The 23,475-nt window shown below is 48.4% G+C and overlaps 2 protein-coding genes across 6 annotated transcripts in view; one reads left to right on the forward strand and one right to left on the reverse strand.

The window, feature by feature from the left end:
- The window catches only part of ABAT (4-aminobutyrate aminotransferase), a 44,676-nt gene extending 26,917 nt beyond the window's left edge, over window positions 1–17,759 (forward strand). For all 5 annotated transcript variants that reach the window (XM_053276155.1, XM_053276159.1, XM_053276157.1 and 2 more), the window contains 12 exons: window positions 244–361; window positions 1,511–1,560; window positions 2,718–2,798; window positions 3,477–3,569; window positions 4,275–4,337; window positions 6,928–6,991; window positions 7,703–7,851; window positions 9,329–9,466; window positions 10,890–11,057; window positions 11,648–11,794; window positions 12,456–12,567; window positions 13,512–17,759. In XM_053276155.1, coding sequence (XP_053132130.1) covers window positions 244–361; window positions 1,511–1,560; window positions 2,718–2,798; window positions 3,477–3,569; window positions 4,275–4,337; window positions 6,928–6,991; window positions 7,703–7,851; window positions 9,329–9,466; window positions 10,890–11,057; window positions 11,648–11,794; window positions 12,456–12,567; window positions 13,512–13,633 — 1,305 coding nt within the window. In that variant the 3' untranslated portion in view covers window positions 13,634–17,759. The remainder of the gene's footprint in view (window positions 1–243; window positions 362–1,510; window positions 1,561–2,717; window positions 2,799–3,476; window positions 3,570–4,274; window positions 4,338–6,927; window positions 6,992–7,702; window positions 7,852–9,328; window positions 9,467–10,889; window positions 11,058–11,647; window positions 11,795–12,455; window positions 12,568–13,511) is intronic.
- A 1,886-nt stretch (window positions 17,760–19,645) lies between these two features.
- On the reverse strand, window positions 19,646–23,231 carry TMEM186 (transmembrane protein 186). The gene is made up of 2 exons (XM_053276161.1): window positions 23,028–23,231; window positions 19,646–21,397 (listed from the first exon to the last, which is right to left on the reverse strand). Exons 1-2 carry the CDS (start codon window positions 23,028–23,030, stop codon window positions 20,681–20,683), a joined length of 720 nt encoding a protein of 239 aa, XP_053132136.1. The 5' UTR covers window positions 23,031–23,231; the 3' UTR covers window positions 19,646–20,680.
- Window positions 23,232–23,475: the final 244 nt, after the last annotated feature.

Raw genomic sequence — 23,475 nt, forward strand, 5'->3', positions numbered from 1 at the left:
AAGCAGATTCCAGTTGAATCGATTTGAATTAGATTCTGTCGAATCTTTTTTCACATCCCTGTGTTGCACTAATTCTGCTAAGCTGGGAGCTTGTGTTCCAGACTAGCGTTGGATTGATGCAATAGAGGGCACACGCCGGAGGAAGTTAAGGAGAAGGGCTATGGCTTGAGTGAAGGCCACCTTGGGAACAAACCACGCATAGGTGGGCATAAGGAAAGTGGCCCTTTCTCTCCCACCTTGCAGAATGCAGAAGCTGTTCACTTTTTCTGCAACTATGAGGAAAGCCGGGGGAACTACCTCGTCGACGCCGATGGGAACCGCATGTTGGATCTCTACTCTCAGATTTCTTCCATCCCAATAGGTAAAGCTTACCATGGGGAGGAATTTCCATAATGCCTCCTAGCTGCTTTTCCTCCCCCCCCCCCATTTGCTGCGGGAGAAGAGCTGTAATCGGGGCAGTCTTTAAGGGACAGGAGAGGAGTGGAGGAGAGCTGGTCTTGTGGTAGCAAGCATGAATTGTCCTCTTTGTTAAGCAGGGTTCACCTTGGTTTGCATTTAAATGGGAGACTAGGTGTGTGAGCACTGCAAGGTATTCCCCTTCGGGGATGGGGCCACTCTGGGAAGAGTATCTGCATACTTGCAGGCAGAAGGTTCCAAATTCCCTCCCTGGCAGCATCTCCAAGAGAGGGCGGAGAGAGATTCCTGCCGGCAACCTTGGAGAAGCCGCTGCCAGCCTGGGAAGACAATACTGAGCTAGATGGACCAAGGGTCTGACTCAGTAGAAAGCAGCTCCCAGCCTGGCCATTCCTCTCACAAGTCAGCTGCACTGAATTCAGCCAGCCTCACTTATGAATAAGAATGCCAAGGATCGCCTTTCAAGTGGAGAGGAGTCAGAAGGTAGGGGTGGTGGGACTGAGTGTGGAAAGAGAAGCACACAGAGGGGGTGAGGTTGGGAGCGATGAAGAAAGAGGAGCAAACCTGTGACTGAAGAAAGAACCTGTTTGACCCCTAGAAGCAGCTTTTCTTTGAGTTCCTGGGGCTGACTGACTCCGTCTGGAAATATATAGCAGCGCCAAAAGTAAAGAATGCAGCACTGTTTATTTGGAATGTTAAGTTAGTTTTCTGGCAGCTTATAGACTGCAAGGTTTATGGGGTGGCTGATATTAAATTCCTTTTGGATGATTGTGTCCCCACCGCAGCCCACCGGCTTATTGTTTTGCCGTTGGTTATATTATCCTTATATTATCCACGGTTATAATTTATGCATCCATTTGCTGGTTCAAGTTTAATTTCCCTCCCCCCCCCGCCACCCCGAAAAAAAGAGGTTTGTTTGGAGGGCATACCTTTCAGCTCCCTTCTCCTCCTCCCAAAGTATGTTTCTTGTTTCACTGTCTCTAAAAGGAGCCGAGCAGATTGAAGGCACTTGAATGACCTTTAAATGTGTTACCAGCTGGCAGTTTTGCAGTTCAGCTTTCTTAACTGCAGATGGAAATTGTCCATTTTGTTCTAGGTTACAACCATCCTTCTTTGATAAAACTCCTACAGCAACCCCAGAATCTGGTAAGTGGTTTCTTTCCAAATTGAGGTGTGTCCTTTTTCCCCCTTCCAGTCTCCTTAGAGCAGTGGTTCCCGACCGGGAAGTTTTTCACACCTGGCTTTTAGTTCACATCGCCTCCGGAATGGAGGTTGTGCGTTCACATATAGACTAGATTTACCCCAAATTCCCTGCAAGCTATCAGGGAGAACCTCACACACAATTTGGGTTTTTAATTCCATTTGACAGTTGTCAAATGGATTGACCATTGCCATCTCCTGCGCAGTATGAGAGGATGCCTTTCAGCATATTTCTATATTGCTGCTGCCCAATACAGGTGTTTCCCATAGTCTGGGAAACGTAGTCTGGGAAACATAGTCTGGGAAACATACCTCTTTCCATAGTATGGGAAACATACCAGTGGGGATTCGAACCGGCAACCTTCTGCTTATTAGTCAAGCATTTCCCCACTGTGCCCCTTAATGTTTGTAAAGACTTGCTTGCATGGTGGTCTCCAAAAGCTTTTGATGACAATGTTGTGGTCCGCATAAAGGAAAAAGTTGGGAATTGCTGCCTTAGAGACATTTCCATCTATGGAGGGAAAAGATGGAGGTATTAGGTCCTCTAATTTCTTGATAGATAAGAAGCCCTTGGGCTTCCAGAAGCAACCTCCACCGTGCATTTTCCAAACTAGCGACAAATAAGGGATTAATGAAGAGGCAGTATTAATAAGCTGGCTCAAATGAGAGATGTGGATAGACGTGATCCTCAAGTCTCTGATCTTCTTTGTCAGGGGATGGTGCACCGACCACTCTAGTGGCTAGAGTGCTGGACTAGGACTGGGGAGACCCGAGTTCAAATCCCCATTCAGCCATGAGACTTGCTGGGTGACTCTGGGCCAGTCACTTCTCTCTCAGCCTAACCTACTTCACAGGGTTGTTGTGAGGAGAAACACCAGTATGTAGTACACCGCTCTGGGCTCCTTGGAGGAAGAGCGGGATGTAAAATGTAAAAAATGAATAAATAAAGCATCTGCCTCCCACATCTCGTTGCTGTTTCCCAGTTTTGCTGCAAATGCCTGTCACTACTGTATCCATTGTGGCATTTCGACAACATGGCAATGTCACCTTGTGTTTTCAGATGCTTACGCTGACCGTTTCCATGTTTGTTGGTTTTTTTGCAGAGTACCTTTGTCAATAGACCTGCCCTGGGGATTTTGCCTCCGGAAAACTTTGCTGAAAGGCTGAAGGAATCGTTACTTTCAGTAAGTTGGCGGGAGGAGTGAGACAGAGGGTGGGGATTACTCCCAAGTGGGAGATCCCAGTGGGAGATCCCGTGGCTTCTACTGTGTGGATCAAGTGGCACAGTTCTACACTTTGTCGGCACATGCCTTGTGAATAGGCAGACGGAGGTGGTCGGCCGGTGGGGTTTGGAAGGGTGGCTGTTGCCCAACTGTTCCAATAGTGATTTGTCTGTTGTTTTTAAATAATTTATTACTATTGATTGTAATCTGTCATATTGTGTTTTAGCATTGTTTTATTGACGTATTGTGTATATTTGTTACTACCATTTTTGCTGGCCAATGGCCGTAATAAAACTGATGATGATGATGATGATGGTGATGATGACGATTTAAATGGTGAAAGGTCAAATCTCGAAATGCTCAAGTGTGCATGCACAAAAACCCCTGCACCTATCTGCCAGAAATTCTGGTTGGTGTGATGGCTCCAGAAAGGCCCCCACAAAGAATGCATCTTTTATCCCATTCTAACTGGGGTGGGTGGGTGGGGGAGAGAGTTGCTGGTGTGGTGGTGATTTACCATTATTGTCTACAGCCCAAGGAAAACTAAAGGCAGTATTAGCCATTATAACGCTTATTCCCACTTTGGTTTGGAGCCCAAACGTCTCTGTTACTTTCCCTTTTCTCTCCCGTTCTTGACAGGTGGCTCCTAAGGGCCTATCTCAGGTGATAACCATGTCTTGCGGATCTTGCTCTAACGAAAATGCCTTCAAAAGCATCTTCATGTGGTACAGGGTGAGTAAAACCATGCGCCCCTGATTTGCATATGCTCTCCTCGAAACATGGTGGGGCTACCTGCCCTTGGGAATAAGGTCCCCCGACGTTGTTGGACTACAACTCCTATCCTCCCCTGTCACAGGGACCAAAGGAATAAGGGTTGGGGAGAGGAGCACAGCTCAAGAGTAGAGCAGAAAGGTCTTGGGTACAATATCTGGCCTCTTCAGTGGAAGTTGCTTGAGTAACAGGGCTCAGAATGAATGTCCCGGATCTCACCCCATGTGAGGTCATCAGGCCAGAAATTGAGGTCACCCAATGAAATCTATGGGCACTAGATTTGATATAGATATTTTTAATCCAGTACTAAACAACACACTATAGATTTGTGGAATCTGCTTCAGCCAGAGGTGGTAATGGCCAGTAGCTTAGATGACACCGACTCAACGGCACATTTTACCTTTACACATTCATGAAGAACAGCTTTCTTTCTTTCTTTCTTTCTTTCTTTCTTTCTTTCTTTCTTTCTTTCTTTCTTTCTTTCTTTCTTTCTTTCTCTCTCTCTCTCTCTCTCCCTCACTCCCTTCTTCTCTTTCTTTCTTTTTCTTTCCTTCCCTCTCCCTCCTTCCCTCACTCCCACCCTCCCACTCGCTTTCTTTCTTTCTTTCTTTCTTTCTTTCTTTCTTTCTTTCTTTCTTTCTTTCTTTCTTTCTTTCTTTCTTTCAGAACAAAGAAAGGGGTCACAACCGTGTTACCAAGGAAGAGCTGGAGAGTTGCATGATCAACCAGGTATGTAACTTGAAAATGCTTGTTCCTCCCCCCCCCCCTTTTTTTTTAAAAAAGGATCCAGTTTCCTTTTTAAGGGTAAAGGAACCGGGTTCCTTTTTTAAAAGGTTCCATTTTTTTAAAAAAAAGGATCGGGTTGCCGCGCAGCTCTACCTGATGAATGGCCAGCCTGCAGGCTGTGTGGCTCTCATTAACATAAGGGCTGGGCAGGATGGGGCACTAGACGGAGGTCCGGCAGGAGAGGCAACTGCGCCTCCTTTGGTGCTCCCCTCGCTCATTGGGACGATCCACTCCTGCTCTAATGAAGCAGTTGTGTCCGTGTACACTGCATGCATGCCCACAGAAAGCAGCTGCAAACCGTGCTCCGTACGGATGCTGCAAGGATGCTGCAATAGCCGGTTCTGCAGAGTCGGGTGCTGGTGTTCCGGACTAGCTGCGCTGTTGCGGCCTGAGGCGTGCTCCCTGCTGGGAACCGTGCCCGAGACTAGACCGCTTTGGTCTTCCGGTCAGCGACTTGACATCCTTGCATGGGTGCCTCTTTGTTCCTTGTCCCAGTGGACCATTAATATCGATGGTAGCCGGTGCAATTCCCAGGGGCAATGCATTGTCCCCTTTGCTAAGCAGGTTCCACCCTGGCTTGAATTGGAATGGGAGACTACATGCCTGAGCATCGTAAGAGATTCCCCTCAGGGGACGGGGCGGCTCTGGGAAGAGCCCTTGCCTGCAGAAGGTTCCACATTCCCTCCCCGGCAGCATCTCCAGATGGCCCCCTGCAACCTTGGAGAAGCTGCTGCCAGTCTGAGTAGACAATACTGAGCTAGACTGACAAAGGTCTGACTCAGCATATGGCAGCTTCCTATGTCCCTGTGCTGCCCCCCGCCCCCCCAATCACTGGCCCCTGCTGCTTGTTTGTGGGGCTGGCACTACCCCACTGCCTTGCCTTGCTTTTGCCTTCCTCCTCTCTCGCTGCCACCCCTGTTATGCTCCCAGTTATTTCGGGGCGAGTGGAGGATACCATACATCATGTGTCCTCTCTTGCATCACACCCCATCCTGTCTCCTCACTCACTCATTCATTCATTCAGTTTCTCAACCGCCCTTCCAAAAATGGCTCAGGGCACGTTACATTAAAACTCCTCCAGTGGCTTCTCCACTTGGGGCTTCCATCCCTTGCTTGCGGGAACTCCTAGAGGATGAGGAAAGGGGATGGGACGCAGAGAATCCCCCCATAAAGGTGGTGGAGGTGAAAGGAGATGGAGCAGGCCGTTACCCCCTGCCCCCCGCCCCCATCCGCCCCATGCATGCCGTGGTTCCGATCGGATTATCGCTTATTTTTTTATTAAAGAAGAGAAGTTGCCAACTCTCTGCACACTTCTTAAAGACATGTTCTACTTAGAGGGGAGGGCGTTTCAGCACAGTTACATAATCCCGGCTGGGGTCCCTCTGCAGGAATCTCTGCTGCCACCTAGCCAAAGCCCTGAATAACACAACAATAGGAACAGAGGAAGAGAGTCAGTCCACTGGAACATAGGAAGCTGCCATATACCGAGTCAGACCCTTGGTCCATCTAGCTCCGGATTGTCTACCCAGACTGGCAGCGGCTTCTCCAAGGTTGCGGGCAGGAGTCTGCGAACTGGGCAAAAGGGCCCCTTTTTAAGGTGGTGGTTGTCTTTCTTGAGCAGAGGGAGAGTAACTGGCCCTCTCCACCCACAGCATTGCATCCCTCCAGTGACTGTTGCTGGTGTCTATCTGATGTTTCTTTTTAGATTGTGAGCCCTTTGGGGATAGGGAGCCATCTTATTTATTTATTATTTCTCTGTGCAAACCGCCCTGAGCCATTTTTGCAAGGGCGGTATAGAAATCGAATGAATGAGTGAGTGAGTGAGTCTCTCCTAACCCTATCTTGAAGATGCTGCCAGAGAGGGAACTTGGGACCTTCTGCATGCAAGCCAGCAGAAACTCTCCAGGGTTTCAGAGAAGCCCTACATGGAGCAACCAGGAACTGAACCTAGGACTTTGGTCGTGCTACATCCCCAAGCTTACACAGCCATGCGTTATCTCAAATTCTTCTCCAAGGTCTCCAGCGGCTTCTCCAGTGGCAGGAGTCTCTCTCAGCTAAGGTTGCCCTATTCCGGCTTTCCAAATCCGGGTGCCTAATTTGCATATTATGCAAATGGGCTGCTAAACAATTTCTGAGTAGAAGAGTGACTGCATGTTTTGCTCCATAACTCCGCTTCTACAAGCTTAGCTTTTGTTTTTAGAAAAATGAAAGCTGAAATCCGGGCGAATCTGGGTGGGCGGAGCAATCGGGGAAAGATGCTTAAAATCCGGGTGAAACCCAGAATTTCGGTGGCGGGCATGGTAACTACTCTCAGCCCTTTCTTGGAGATGCTGCCAGGGAGGGAACTTTGAACCTGAGATGCACTTCCCAGATCAGCTCCATCCCCTGAGGGGAAGATCTTCCAGTGCTCACACATGTGGTCTCTCATTCAAATGCAAACCAGGGCAAACTCTGCTCAGCAGATGGGGACAATTCAGGCTTGCTGCCCCCAAAACCAGCTCCTCTCACAATAGTAATCTGTGTTTTGCTTCAGCCACCAGGTTGCCCAGATTACAGCATACTCTCCTTTATGGGAGGATTTCATGGAAGAACCATGGGTAAGGAAGTGCGAATGGTTTTGCTCTTAGGTGACTGAGGGTGCAGAGCAAACGGGTCCGAGCTCAGACTGCAAGTGAGATGGATGGGAGATCGGAGCCCGATTCAGACTTTATGCTGTACATGCATACAGATGTTTGTACACTTGTACCTGTGTTTGTTTTAAAAGTGAGTTACCGCCAACTCGTTTAGTGGCTACACAGAGACGGGTCTTCTCGGTCGCTGCCCCGAGACTGTGGAATGCGCTCCCTGCTGAGATACGATCCTCCCCATCTCTGGCAATTTTTTTTAAAAAACACCTGAAAACCCATCTTTTCACCCAAGCTTTCTCAGCTTTTAAAAATTGTCTGTTTTTAATTGTATGGCTGTTTTAAATTGTCGTATTGTTTTAACTTTTATATGTGTTTTAACTGTTTTTATGTTAACCGCCCAGAGACGAATGTTTGGGTGGTATAAAAGTTTAATTAATTAATTAATTAATTAATTAATTAATTAATGAGTGAGGGAGTAAATGAGTGAACCTGCATGGTACAGATAGGAAGGGTACTTCTTTCCCTTTGTTCAGCATCACATGTGAATGACTGGACCTGTGTACAGATTTGTACAAATCTTGGACACTTGGACAACACATTGTCCAAGTGTTGAACATAACATGCGAATGGGCCTTATGTTTTGAATGCTCCCCTACATTTTGAGGTTTCCCACCCCTGTAGGTTGCTTGGCTGCCACACATTCGAAAGCCATCCACAAACTGGACATCCCTTCCTTCGACTGGCCCATTGCCCCCTTCCCAAGACTCAAGTACCCTCTGGAGGAGTTTGTGAAAGAAAACCTAGAGGAAGAGGCCCGCTGTCTCGAGGAGGTGAGAGCTTTTGGGCAACCGTTCTCTGGGGGAGTTGTCTGGGAGTCATTCGGTCTGACCAGGAAGGTCTGCGCCGCCATCTCAGATATGGCGGGCGGAAATGCACTTTGCACAAGTTCAGAGGCACTCTTGCCATTAGGTTTTGATGGTTGCAGGGCCACGACTTGGCACTTAAGCCCTAGTCCGACTGAGACACGATTACCTAGGATCTTTGCGGGTTGGGCCCTGTAGCTTCCCTTGAGACCAGAGGTTGACATTTACTGCCGATTAAAGATACGGACCTTCTTCAGACAGGAAGAACCTTCCTCAGTGAGGTGTTCCAAACCCTGGAGCAACCCATGTTCCAAGGACACCTTAGAACAGGTGTTTGCAGCCTCCAGACACTGCTGAACTACAAGTTGTAGCTAGGAATGATGGGCGTTGTAGTCACCTCTGCTTTAGAACGCTGGAGTAAAACAGCTCAAGCTTAGAACAGTCCAAGCCCTGTTGTACATGGTTTATTTTCCATGTATAAATATAATTTCTTAAAGTGAACTTAAAGAAGCAATCGACATACAATACCATATGGAAGGGGTTCTCAACCTTGGACTTCCAGATAATTACTATTATTACTAACAATATTTATATACCGCATTTCAACAAAAGTTCCTGGGGGGGGGGGGCAGGGGCGAGAAAGGAAGGCTCACCATCCCCAGAAGGCTCACAAACTAAAAAGAAACCTAGCCTGGCTTTTAATGAGATGTAATTGTAATTATCTGCTTTTAATTGATTTACTGATTTTAATTGCTATGTATTTCTGAGCTTAGTGTAAATTGCCCTGAGCCACTTAAGGAAGCGGGGTGGTATAGGAATCAAATTTAAAAATAAATGAATAATAAAATGGACACCAGCAGCAGCCACTAGAGGGATGCTGTGCTGGGGCTGGATAGGGCCATTTGCTCTCCCCCTGCTATATACAAGAGAATCACCACTTTTGAAAGGTGCCTCATTGCTCAGTCAGCAGGGGACAGACGCTGCTAGATGGCCGCTCCCACCATCCCCAGCCACAATGGCTGATGGGGGTTGTAGTCCAACTTCTGGAAAGATGTTGAGAACCCCTTGCCACATGCTGTTTGTGTGGCAAACCAGTGTGGCATAGTAGCTGAGAGACCTTAGTTCAAATCTTGTCTCTTCCATCAACTCATGAGGTGGATTTAGGCAAGAACCTCGGCTCCTCCGTTGCAGTCTGGAGATAACAGCCCTCGCTGTACCGCGTTGTAAGCATGGCAGTGAGATGTTGACATTGATATGTGAAATATGTTGAACCCCTGGAAGTGCCAACATGAAGCACTGTTGTACTGGTTTAAAAAATCCCACAGTCTTCCAGTTTTTTTCTAGAAACGGAATTGGCTGTCATATGAGATTGTAGCAAGAAGCAAACATGTTGTACGTGTGTGCTCTTTTCTCTCTCTCTCTCTCCATCCTCCACAATATACAGGTGGAAGATCTGATTGTAAAATACAGGAAAAAGAAGAAAGTCGTTGCAGGAATCATTGTTGAGCCAATCCAGTCAGAAGGTGGAGACAACCACGCTTCAGACGACTTCTTCAGAAAACTGAGAGACATCACTCGGAAGGTTGGTCCGACTCGACCCCTTAGCCTATTGCACATGAATGGGCATTCACCATCTATTGCACAAGCTATTTCACATAAATGTGAATTCACCATCTATTGCACCAGCTATTGCACTGCATATGAATGTGAATTTTAGGTATGGGGATTTTAGGTGCATTTCAGCCTCTTCCTGTACGTGGGCATTACATATTTGGGAAATGTACTGGTAAAATCCGGTATGCTATTTTTGCAATATGGAAAGTCCGAAACATCCACAGAAATAAAGCACCACCTTTTCGAAAACCTGGTGCGGGACGAACTGTTATGGATACAGATCCAGGCAGGCAGCAGGCTGGACATACCGAAACAAAGTGACACAAGAGCTGATGTGTTTGCGATACATACAGGAGACCCTCGTTATTTGCGGGGTCTCCCCCATGGTTTCACATAACTGCGGTCGGGTCATAGGGACTCGGTTTCCTTCTCCGTGGGGTGGAAATAGGACTATTTTTGCCTATCCGCTCTTCCCGAGTGGCCAGAAATGACTTCTGGCATCATTTCTGGCCGCCATTTTGTGGCTTTTGTCCTCCCCCCCCACACACACAAAAAAACGCACATACACACAAAGAAAGGCCAAACATTTGAGGATTTGGGAGGCATTGCTAGAGAGCAAGGTACTGTGCTTATTTCTGCCCCCTGCCCACACACACACCTTTTATTGTGGTTTTCAACACACAGCAATGTGCTTAGCAACCTAAGCCCGCAGTCCCCACTAGGTGAAGGTCTCTTTATTTGTGGTTTCATGATCCACAGAAATAGGCAGGACCTCTGCGAATAAAGAGTTGCTGGGATGACACCTGTATTGGTGGTTTCAATTTGCATGACAAAAAAGCAGATGATAGTGGACATATGACTCCAAGCAGAGGCGTAACTATAGGGGGGCAGGGGGGGCACGTGCCCCGGGCGCCATCTTTTCTGGTCACGTGGGGGGTGCCGCCATGACCAATTTTTTTTTTAATTTTAAATTTTTTGTTAATACAAATGTTTCCTGCTCAGTGCAGCAGCGCTGCAGCAGTCAAGGGAACGCGTCAGTGCCCCCTTCCCCACAAGCGGTCCCTTCCGCGCCGCCTGCGCCCCCCCCCATTGCTTTGCTGGCACCTGGCGGCCAGTCAGTGGCCTGGCTTGGCGGCGGCGGGCACTTGTGAGGAAAAGTACTACTTGTATAATGTAGTATGTTGGGGGGGCGGCGGGGGGCGTGGTGGGGGGGGCGCCATTTCAGTGCTTGCCCCGGGCGCCGTTTTCCCTAGTTACGTCTCTGACTCCAAGAGTCGCACCACTGACTGTCCATTTGGCCCAGGACAGTCAACACAGTCCCACACAGTATTGCAGTGCTTCCTTTCTTAAAGTGACCCCCCCCCCGTTTCCCCTCCCCACTTCCTAATCAGCATGGATGCGGTTTCTTGGTGGATGAGGTGCAGACCGGAGGCGGTTGTACTGGCAAGTTCTGGGCCCATGAGCACTGGGGCCTGGATGACCCGGCGGACGTGGTGAGCTTCAGCAAGAAGATGATGACTGGAGGCTTTTTCCACAAGGAGGAATTCCGGGCCAACGCTGTGAGTCTCTTTGGCGACGCTGTTGAATTCGCAGCCCTAACAAAGAAGGCAGGATTAATTCTTCCTATAGTCAGGGCTTTGTGAACTTGTCCATTGCACTGCACACAGAATCCAACATCCTCAGAATTTGAGCTTTTTTATTTTATTTTTTCAAAGCAAGTTTCTAGTCCTTAAGGTGCGGCGTCACACTGGAAAAGCGGGTGGGTGGTGTCTGGTGAAATCCCAGATCTCGGAGAAAGGGGCTGAGTAGGATTTCCAGTGCTCAGGGTGCTTTGAGGCTTGACTGGGGCTGAAGCCCACAGCTACTTAGTCCCATAACCTATTTCCAGTACTTACTCTGCGTTATGCAATATGTGCAATAACCATTAAAGAGAAGAGACTTTCCTCTCGCCCATGCCTCTCCTCCACAGTTCAGGAGAAACGAGAGAAAGGACTCTTTCCTTGCTACGGGATATATGCGGATAGCCAGAGATTGAGAGGGATTTATTGATTTAATGATGGGAGTTGTAGCCCAGTAAAGGACCCAAGCGGAGTCATCTCTGGGGTGGGTCTCCATCCCTTTCTTCTCCTTCTCTCCGCCCATCCTGCAGCCGTACCGGATTTTCAACACGTGGCTCGGGGACCCCTCCAAGAACCTCCTGCTGGCCGAAGTCATTAATGTTATTAAAAGAGAGGACCTCCTAAGCAATGCTACCCATGCTGGGAAGGCCCTGTTGACAGGACTGGTGGACTTGCAGGTAAGGATCCTGCAGAAAGGTTTTATCGGCAGTGGTTATGGGAGGAGAGCTGGTTTGCATTTGAATGGGGGACCGTATGTGAGTGCGGTAAGCTCTTCTTCCCCTTAGGGCAGGGCTGCACAGGTTTGGCCCTTCTGCAGCTGTTGGCCTACATCTCCCATAATCCCTGGCTATTGGCCACTCTGGCTGGGGATTATGGGAGTTGTAGTCCAAAAACAGCTGGGGGGGGCTAACTTGAGCAGGCCTGCTTTAGGGGATGGAGCTGCTGCTCTGAGAAGAGCACCTGCCTGTTTGCATGCAGAAGGTCCCAAGTTCCCTCCCTGACAGCATCTCCAAGGAGCCCAGAGCGGTGTACTACATACTTGAGTTTCTCTTTCACAACAACCCTGTGAAGTAGGCTAGGCTGAGAGAGAAGTGACTGGCCCAGAGTCACCCAGCAAGTCTCATGGCTGAATGGAGATGTGAACTCGGGTCTCCCCGGTCCTAGTCCAGCACTCTAACCACTACACCACGCTGGCTCTCATGGGATTATGGGAGTTGTAGTCCACAACACCACCTGGGAATCCCTGTTAGAGAAGACACTGGACAGCATTCGGCCCCATATGTCGTCCCAGCTTCCCTGTCCCACAAAGATAGAAAACTGACTCTCTTCTCGTTCTAGGGTCGCTACCCACATTTGATCAGCAGGGCACGAGGCCGAGGAACGTTCTGTTCATTTGACACTCCAAACGAAGCCATTAGGAACAAGCTCATCGCATTAGCCAGAAACAAAGGTAAATCCCTGCTGGGTGTAGCTGTCTCCCGGGCACTCTGCATTATAAAAGCAGCATACAAGTTTGGCAACAAGAAATGGAGACTTCTGCATGCACACTGCATGGAACCATATCAGTGGTTGAGGGTGCAAAATATGACCTCTGCTACAGAAAACTGTGGCTTGCATAATATACCAGGGACTCTCTGCTTTCTGTTTCCCTAAAGCAAGTTTCTAACCCTCATGGTGGTGAGAGAGAGACATCAGCTTTGTTTCTCCAGATGTTCTCGACTAACTTGTGGCTAGCCTTTTTGATGCTTAAAGATAAAATGTGCCATCGAGTTGGTGTCAACTCCTGGCACCCACAGAGCCCTGTGGTTGTCTTTGGCAGAATACAGGATGGGTTGACCATTGCCATCTCCCAGTGGGGATTCGAACCAGCAACCTCTGGCTCGATAATCAAGTCATTTCCCTGCTGCGCCATTAGGTGGCTGACTTTTGATACATAGGGTAGCTTTAATGCGACAGCGTCAATTTCCAGTGGTAAAGAGCCGGAGCTTCTGCACCCTTTCTGCTTTTATCCCTCAGGCTAACAAAATCCTTAAAAAATGATAAATATTGGCTACTTTGCAGAACCTCCAGGTTGCCAATGCTGGGTCACACTGAGTAAAAGTTTAAAAAAAACGTTTTTAAAAATAAGTTTAAATATTGGGTAAAGTTTTTTTAGACTTGTTTTTGGTCCACTGTGTGCACGCCTGATGCCAGGAGTTCTTAAACTTGGGTCTCCAGATGTGGACTACAACTCTCATCATCCCATTTCAATGGCATCCATGCATTGTGTCAGGAATGCTGGGAGTTGTAGTCCAGCCACATGTGGGGCCCCAAGGATGCGAATTCCTACCTTACGCACTGTCTGATTAATCTGAGAAGAAGGTGAAGTCTCTAACATGCACCTTTTCACCCCAGGTGTTGTGTTGGGAGGCAGTGGCGACAGATCAATCCGTTTCCGGGCGACCCTGGTTTTCCGAGACCACCATGCACACCTCTTCCTGAACATCTTCAGTGATATTTTGGCCGACTTCAAGTAGCCAACGCCTGACCTTGCACTGACAGAGCCCAAACCCTAAGAGTCTGAGATTAGTTTATTTAAAATCATAAATATATATATATTCTCACTAACAGGACAGACTGAATTCATAGAGTTGGGGGGGGGAGAGTTATTTTTAAATGTTTGTTTTTTCCCCTGCTTATCACCAATTCAAGCTGCTTCAGCCTAGAACTCTGGACACCCTCGGTGCTTTGGGGATTCCTCAGAAGTGCTTCCTGTTCCAGATCAGGGGGCTGTAGGGATGGGGACCAGAGCTGTTCATCGCCTCTCATTCGATGCATGCTACATTTTGGGCACAAGCTCTGATGGAGAATTTGAGTGTCTCAGAACTGCCAAAAAAACCTCCCTCCTTTAAAACAAAATCATTCTTATTTTTTTAAGCCTTTCAGGTTCTGGTGACACAAAATGTTGAGCCGGAAGTCCAGGTGCATACCCATGTACTGGGCTCCTTGGAGGAAGAGCAGGATAGAAATGCAACAATCAAATAAAAGATAACTACCAATGCACACTTCAGAGGAGGAGCCAGCTGTTCATGCACACCCGCAGAGGCAGCAGATCCACACGCCCACTGTCTGCTACACATGAGCATAAAGGTGAAGTTGGGCTGCCGAGTCAGTGTCGACTCCTGGCACCCACAGAGCCCTGTGGTTTTCTTTTGGTGGAATACAGGAGGGATTGACCATTGCCTCCTCCCGCGCAGTATGAGAGGATGCCTTTCAGCATCTTCCTAGATCCCTGCTGCCCGATATCTGTGTTTCCCATAGTCTGGGAAACAGACCAGCGGGGATTCGAACCGGCAATCTCTGGCTTGCTAGTCAAGTCATTTCCCTGCTGTGCCATTAGGTGGCTGTGTGTACAGCCCATTTAAGTGGCCACTCTTTTGCCCTTTACTAGAGCTCCCAGTTGCTTTTTCCCTGTCCAGGCCACACCTAGCCTCAGAAGCTTAACCAGTATAAATGTCTGCATATGGTTTAGTAAGCTGATGCAGCCGTGCTTATCTCTGACTTGAGAGTTCCAGGGTAGAAATGAAGGAAACAGTCCTTGGCACCCAGCGGGCTTAATGTTTCCGAGAGAGGGTTAAGGATTTCAAAGACTTCGGAGTATCCTCAGCTCCAAGGTCTCAGGCCTCTCCACTATCCTTTGAATTCCCAGTTTCGTTTTGTTTTTAGACTCTCATAGGAAGCTGCCATATACTGAGTCAGACCCTTGGTCTATCTAGCTCAGTATTGTCTTCACAGACTGGCAGCGGCTTCTCCAAGCTTGCAGGCTGGAATCTCTCTCAGCCCTATCTTGGAGATGCTGCCAGGGAGGGAACTTGGGACCTAGATGCTCTTCCCAGATGGTTCCCAGATGCTTCTTCCTAGATGCTCTTCCCAGATTCCCCTCCTTCCCCGGAGGGGAATCTCTCCCAGTGCTCACAATTCTGGTCTCCCATTCATATGCAACCAGGGTGTACCTTACTTAGCTAAGGGGACAAGTCATGCTTGCTACCACAAGACCAGCTCTCACTTTGCTCCACGTACGATGTGCAAACTGAGCTTTCTTAGGCCGAGTTTCAGAATGGCATAGATGATCCTGATTTTTGCACAATAAGGGAGGAGAGGTGGTCTTGTGGCAGCAAACAGGAATTGTCCTCTTTGCTAAGCAAGGCCTGCCCTGGTCTGCAGTTGAATGGGAGACCACATGTGTGAGCACTGTTAAGATATTCCCCCTAAGGGGATGGAGCTGCTTTGGGAAGAGCATCTGCCTGCTTGCATGCAGAAGGTTCAGCATTCCCTCCCTGGCAACATCTCCAGATAGGGCGGAGAGAGATTCCTGCCTGCCACCTTGGAGAAGCTGCTGCCAGTCTGGGTAGACAATACTGAGATGGATGGACCAATGGTCTGACTCAGTATGTGGAAGCTTCCTACATGCTGAATATACAACGTACAGCCCTGCTCAGCATGCATCCTAGGTGCAGAAAGATGCCCAGCTTCTCTCTCGTCAGAACGAACGAGCCCACACATGCATCCCCCCCCCTTTTGTTCAGCTGCCCTGCGTGGTTGGGGGTGTGTGTTGGGGGTGTCTCCAGCTGCACAGGTCCGCCCCCATCTCCTACTGCCCAGGGTGAAGCTTGCACAGCTGGTCCCGAGCTGCCGATCTCCGTGCGTCCAGAGGTGTGGGAGAAGCAGTTGAGTTGGCGAGTGTGTGTCTGAAGTTTTTTGAAAAAGGTTGTCTGCTAAGCAGAAGGTATTGTCTTTCGTAGGGACAGGGACGAGAAACAGACCGTTTCAGGGAGACTCACCCCTGGGCATTGTCGTTTCCTAACATGGCTTCTTGAGCACGTCACGCTGATTTGAGACACGGGTATACCACCCCGGAGGCTACGTGGTGGGGTGCAGAGGCATCCCCCCAGTGGAGTGGTCTGCCCCCACCTCACTCTCCCTCCCCGAAAAGGGGGCTTTCCCTTCTGCATCATTTCTGGATCTGCCTCCCACTGCCTTCCGTTCCACACGACCGTCGCCTGGTTCAGACATTATGCTGGGCGAGTGTACAGATCTCTGTACACGTGTGTACCTGTGCTCATTTTAAAAATGAACCTGGACACGGGCCCTTTCACATGCACGGTACAGATGGGAAGCATATTTCTGCACCCGCGTTCAACATAACATGTGAATGACTCTACCTGTGTACACTGTACACTCGTTGTACAAGTGTTGAAAATAATGTGTGCATGGGCCTATTGTCTGGAGGAAGATGGAGGTAGCAACCTCCAGAAGGCAGACGTTTAGCCTGGAGGCTACGATTTACTTCCCTCCTTTAGGACCAAGGCTGGCAAACACCCCTGAAAGGGATAGCCACAGTAGCCTCTTGCTTCCTTCTTGTAGCCAAATCTTCCCTTCCAACACCCTTCAGTCGAGCATTCCAGAGATCACACCCTCCAGAGAGCTGGGATGTAGTCCACGTTATCCCTATCGTGGTCCACACAAAATGACTCTTGTCAAGGGCCAGTGCTGTGATTCCGCCAGAGACAGAAAACAACTCTAGTGAGTGCAGAATGCCGTTTTCCTGCGGCTCTCTGCTTCCGTTTAGAAAAACACACACCAAAGCAGCAAGCAAACTTGCCATTCGTGGCTAAGACAATGAGACTGGAAGTGAGTGAAAAACAGCCAGGGACCCGATAAAAGGCACAGGAGGCACTGCAAGATTTTTGAGTGCAGAATGGGTGATGCAAAATAGGAGGCACTTGCATAATTTTTGCCAGTGGGTGGGAGAAACCATCAACTGATTGCCAGGAAATGCAGGACTGACAAACGGAAGTACTGCTTCACACGCTGCATAGCGACTCCTTGGCATTCTCTGCCATGGGATGTGGTGATGGCAGGAGAGACCCCTGTTTCCTTGGAGAAGCTGCTGCCAGTCTGGGTAGACAATACTGAGCTCGAAGGCCTAATGGTCTGACTCAGTAGAAGGCAGCTTCCTATGTTCCTAATTCTAGTCTTCTTGATGATGTGTAGGAACTAGTCAGAAGCTAATTCCCCTTCTCCCACCCGCCCCATCCTTCAGTGCTTCAAAAAACGGTTGGGGTCTCTCTCTCTTTCTAACACATTCACTCAATATTTCCTGGCAAGCACCTGCATGTCAGCAGCGTCTCATTTCTGCCATGTTTTTAGCAGACCGATACGTCAGGGAAACTCGGTTCGTTCAACATATCGGTGCACCGGGTGTCACAGACATCTCTTGAGAACCTTGTGCTCCTAACAGATCCAAGATCCGCCAACCGAAACGTTTTTTGCCACCCTTGGTTTGTAAGTTACTTCTCCGCATGTCTTTTCTTCTGAAACTAACTTTTACGGAACACTCTTAACTGTGAACTTGTGGGTACAAAGAAATAGTGGCCAGACCACCGTTGATGCTTTACCCGGGGAAGCACTAAGGTATACTTCCGACACCTTTTAAAAGTAATAAAACCTTGTTTACAGCCTCTGTGTCGACGGTGCCAAACTCACGTGTAAACCAAGACTGAACTGCACTTCACAATGTAACCAGTAGCCATGCCACACGGACCCATGACATCTGTTTCCTGTGTTAATCAGTATTCTTAAAATAAAATATTTATAATTGCGCTCCCTGGATAGCAGTGTCGTCCTTTAAACTTGCCGCACCAGCATTCATGGGGCTTGTACATGGAGACCCAACTTCCACCATGGATTTGAGCAAGACCTCAGAAGTCGATTTCCACTCCTGGCGCCCACAGAGCCCTGTGCTTGTCTTTGGTAGAATACAGGAGAGGGTTACCATTGCCGCCTCCCGCACAGTATGAGATGATGCCTTTCAGCATCTTCCTAGACCGCTGCTGCCAATATATTTATTATTTATATAGTACCAGCAGGGATTCGAACCGGTAACCTTCTGCTTGTTAGTCAAGCATTTCCCCGATGCGCCATTTAAGGTGGACAGTCTTGTAATAGCAAGTATTAATTGTCCCCCTTGCTAAGCAGGGTCCACCCTGATTTGCATTTGAATGGGATACTACATGTGTGAGCACAGTAAGATCTTCCCCTTAGGGGATGGGGCCACTCTGGGAAGAGCACCTGCATGCTTGCATGCACAAGATCTAAGTTCCCTCCCTGGCAGCATCTCCAAGATAGGGCTGAGAGAGATTCCTGCCTGCAACCTTGGAGAAGCCGCTGCCAGCCTGTGAAGACAATACTGAGCTTAGATAGACCAATGGTCTGACTCAAGTATAAGACAGATTCCTACATTCCCGACTCATTAGAAGGTAGTTTCATATATTCATGCACACCCGTAAAGTAAGTCACACAAGTAATCCATAACAGGTTTGCAGGGAGGCTCAATCAAAGCAAAACTCACTTCAGTTGGTCTTTGGTCTCTTCCAAGTCCCTTATCCCGGTTTATAAAACAACAGGATATGTGTAAAAAAGTAACTACCTATGTTAAGTAGGTCACTATTTTAATAAGTGACTACCTACTTGACCTATTACACTGTTTGATGCTAGAAATGGTCATATTTGTGTGGTGTCTTCCATTCAAAGCCCTTCACACATATTGTAATCCTTTACAACAAGTGTGTAAGGTAGGACAATATTATTCCCATATCACAGGTGGGAGACTGGCTTGCTTAAGCCTACTTAGAGTTCAATGAAGAGGCAAGAGGTTCCCCAGATCATAGCTGTCTTGATGCATCTGAATACCAGTTGCAGGGGAACCACAGCAGGAGAGAGGGCATGCCCATACCTCTTGCCTGTGGGTTCCCCAGAGGCATCTGGTGGGTCACTGTGTGATACAGGATTCTGGATCAGACAGGCTTGGGCCATTATCCAGCAGGGCTGTTCTTATGTTCTCAGTCTGATGTCACTACACTGGCTAATGGCACAGATCCCTCCAAGCCAAAAGACCAACATGTATATACGTCCCACAAGTACAGCAATTACTAGGAGGCAGAATTTAGTATCTGGGGAGGCTCTGATGCCATCTCAAAACAGAGTAAGTTTCTAACCCTTAACATCAGGTGGTGGTGGCGGCAGTAGTAGAATGCTTTATTACGGTCAATGACTAATGTTAAGTAAGCTTGAAAGCAAGAGGTGATGCCTGGTCAGATCAGAGAAGTTTGGCCAGGGGGAGGTGGGGTGTTGAAAGGAGAGGTGAGCAGTATTTCCAGGAGATTTTTAAATTGTTTTTGGGAGGGTTGTGATTTCATGTGTTTTTACCTGATGTCTTAATGCTGTGTTGAGAGCCACCCAGAGAACAATTTGTTATGGAGAAGAGAACAATTTTTTAAAAAATTAAGACTGCCCTTTTTGAAAAAAATTGAGGTTAAATACAGGTTATATCTGTGTTTTCCCAAAGGGAAAAGGACTTTGAATTTAAGACAGTCCCCCAGTTTCTAACATCAAAGAACCTGGGGTGGGGGGCGGGGACTAGTATTGGATTCAGGACAATACAGTGGTTCTGGAAACCAAAAGGTATACAGACTACAGAAACAGAAATCTGCTAAATAATGTATTCAGAAAAGTGATTACTGCCTCTGACAAGGAGTGAGACCCCTTCCTTGCACAGTGAGGAATAAAATGGGCGAATCCTGCAAACAACAAAGCGATAGGAGGGGAGAGCTAAATCCTGCAAACTATCTGCTCCAGAATGAGATTAACACTACTCCAACGTGGAAAGCCATCAGCTGTGGCGGCACAGCGAGGAAGCAGCTTGCCTAGGGAGCAAGAGGCTGTGAGTTCAAATCCCCGCCAATGTGCTTCCCAGACTGTGCCTAGTAAATATCACCTATATCAGGCAGCAGCAATATAGGAAGGTGCTGGAGGCGGATGCTCACTTCAGTAACAATGGCCAACAACAACAACTTATATACCACTTTTCAACAAAGCTTTCCAAAGCAGTTTACATAGAGAAATAATAAATAAATAAGATGGCTCCCTGTCCCCAAAGGGCTCACAATCTAAAAAGAAACATCAGATAGACACCAGCCACAGTCACTGGAGGGACGCTGTGCTGGGGGTGGAGAGGGCCAGTTACTCTCCTCCTGCTAAATAAAGAGAATCACCACGTGAAAAAGGTGCCTCTTTGCCCAGTGAGCATGAGGCAAAGGCATCATCTCATACTGCGTACTTTTTCACACAACACATACTCCACTTGTGGGATTCTCTGCCACAAGATGTGACAGCCAACAGCCTGGATGGCTTGAAGAGGGGTTTGGATAACTTCATGGAGGAGAGGTCTATCAACAGCTACTAGTCGGAGGGCTAAAGGCCACCTCTAGCCTCAGAGGCAGAATGCTTCTGAGTACCAGTTGCAGGGGAGTGACAGCAGGAGAGAGGGCATGCCCTCATCTCCTGCCTGTAGGCTCCCAGTGGCATCTGGTGGGCCAGTGTGGGAAACAGGATGCTGGACTAGATGGGCCTCCTTGGGTGTTCTTATGACTTTAATCTTTAATGCGGAAATGACTTCCTGGAATACTATACTGCTGGAATAGCCGGGCTTATAGAACCAATCTGAGAATCCACTCCACCGAGAGCTACCCAAGGGAGCCAAAGACTTTCACAAAGCCCTCTCGGTCCACAACTTGCCCAAAGCGGAGCGTAAAATACAGGAACTGCTCTTTGTCAAATTGCTTAAACCGGAGCAGGAGTTCGTTCGGGTTCTCGCCGGTGTCTCCCAAGGTCATCACGGACCGGACCGGACAGGAGATGTCCCTCCTCCCTCCCCAAAAGGTCAGGTGCGCGATTTTCAACACAGAGCCATCTCGGCTGAGGTACATCATGCCAATGATACGCCGCAGATAGAAGCTCATGCCGTACAGCATGGCGGCGGCAAAGCAAGCGATCGCTGTGCTATAAAGGCATTGGGCTTGGGTGACTTGGTCCTGCCAGTAAAAGAACCACATGGGTGGGAGGATGGCCACGGTGAGAGCCGTCTGAAGCAGCTTCAGCCTCGAGATGGCCCTGCAGTACCTGATCCCCGGAAACCTGTAAATCAGTCGGAACTCCTCGGTGTTGGACTTCTGATCCTGGGCCCGTTGAGGAGGAGCGAAAACTGTCAGCCATCTGGGCCGCGTTGCCCAGAGCAGGGTCCGAGGAATTGGCTGGCCCCAGGGATATGGCCTGGGGAGAATCCTCGTAGAAGACGACAAGCCAAGGTCCCTCCTCCACCATCCCGGTGAAATGTCGTTCTGGAGATACCTTCTGCAGGATGCAGAGAAGTGCTGGTGAGGACGGGCAGCAAGGATCCCCGCCTGAAAGAAAACACACATTTCGGTAAAACAGCCACACACCTCCAAGCTTTAGGATCTGCCACAGCTGGGAATAAGATGTCAGAGAGGCACTGGGGTTGGGGGATGAATATTTATATACCACTTTTTGACCAAAGTTCCCAAAGCGGTTTACACAGAGAAAGCAATACTACATTAGTAAGGTGGATCTCTGTCCCCAAAGGGCTCACAGCCTAAAAAGAAACATAAGGTAGACACCAGCAGCAGCCACTGGAGGAATGCTGTGCTGGGGATGGATAGGGTCAGTTGCTCTGCTCCTGCTAAACAGAAGAGAAACTGTAAAAGGTGCCCCAGTTAGCAGGGGATATGAATGGGATTCCATTCATTTTCAGTCCAGTTATGGACCAGAAACAGACTTTCATTTTGTTCTCGGTCTTTGTTCTTGCTACCACAAGACCAGCTCTCCTGCTCAGTTCTGCTCAGATAGGTTTGTGTTCGGCTGTCTGGTCCTACAGAACTTTAAGACCCCATGAAGACAGCCTTCCTATTCTGAATTAAGCAAAAGATATATGAGGGATTGCATGACAAAACAGCAGCAAAATGGGTGAGACCGTGCAAAAATAATGGTAATGATAGCAATAGGAATTGATAACACTCCCAAAACATACAGCACTATCAAAACTCTTGTTCATAAGAAGAATCCAACCTATGCATTATTGTGACAAAATCCAAACACTTTCAATGTTGTGAAAATATCCATTTTTTTTTTAGTATATACAAAAAAAAGACCTCAAAGGGTTTTTGATATACAAGTCACTTAAACTTTCACTGCATGAATACAATGAGTGTGAGTAGTACATAATGAACGTAGGTCCTGAACATCCAAATAATCAGTTGGTACAGGAGAGTCTTGTTCTCAATGAAAAAAAACTGCAAAAGTTCCAATTGCAGAAGTTGCAAGTGCAATAGCTGGTCAGCAAATCTGTACACAAATGTCTGTCTAAAGCAGAGCTGTCTAAAGCAGAGCTGATGGGCGAACCCGGGAAATTCTCCAGCCCATTTCGAACATTCTTCACCAGAGCTGCAAAGCTTCCATTTCCTCCGAAAGTATTTTTTGGAGAGCTCTATCCTCCTACATCTCACTCCGGGAAAACAAATCATTCAATCATTCAATATTCTGAATTAAGGGCTCTCCCCACTAATCCAGGGATTCCCAACCTTGAGTCTCTATGTGTTGTTGGACTACAACTCCCATTATCTCCAACCACAACAAATGACCAGCTGGAACATAGAAAGCTGCCCCATACTGAGTCAGACCCTTGGTCCTTTGTGCTCAGGGTTGTCTACAACACTTCTCCAAGGCTGCAGGCAGGAGGCTCTCTCAGCCCTATCTTCGAGATGCCGCCAGGGAGGGTACTTGGAACCTTCTGCATGCAAGCAGGCAGGGGCTCTTTCACTGAGCTACAGCCCCGTCCCCTAATATCTTGCAGTGCTCACACATGTAGTCTCCCATTCAAATGCAAACCAGGGCAGACCCTGCTTAGCAAAGGGGACAAGTCGTGCTTGCTGCCACCAGACTAGCGCTCCTCTGCCAGCTTCAATGCTGGGAGCAGAGCAGACAGAAACCCAGCATAAAACAAAGCAGAAATGTTACCATCCCAGAGGCTGCAGCGACTCCAGCGCGAGCACTTCTGACACCCAAACAGCTCACAGCACCTTGCCTGGGCTGGCGCGTTGCACCCTGGGAGCTCCAGGGCTCTCTCCCCGGCCCCCCATAAGAACTCAGGCATGGGCCGCGCGCTGCCTTCTGGGAATTGTAGTCTGGCCTCTGCACTGGTGGCGCAAGCCCAAGGAAGGGAAACTACTTCAATGGCTCTATTCTTCGGGTTCCCAATTGAGCGTAAATAGGGGAGGGCATTGCAGGGTTTTTTCGCATGTACAGCCGGACACATTTTGTGCATTGGAGGGGTGTGTGGAAGTGTGCAGTGGGAACTAGGTTTTGGTGCAATTGGGGAATATAGGGGAGTAATAAGGAACAGAACTGTAGAAATGGGGTGGGGGTGTTTGGGAAGTACTTGTGGATGGGGGGGGGGCAAGCTTAG

This window comes from Hemicordylus capensis, chromosome 13, assembly GCF_027244095.1.
Source record: "Hemicordylus capensis ecotype Gifberg chromosome 13, rHemCap1.1.pri, whole genome shotgun sequence".
Classification (NCBI taxonomy): domain Eukaryota; kingdom Metazoa; phylum Chordata; class Lepidosauria; order Squamata; family Cordylidae; genus Hemicordylus; species Hemicordylus capensis.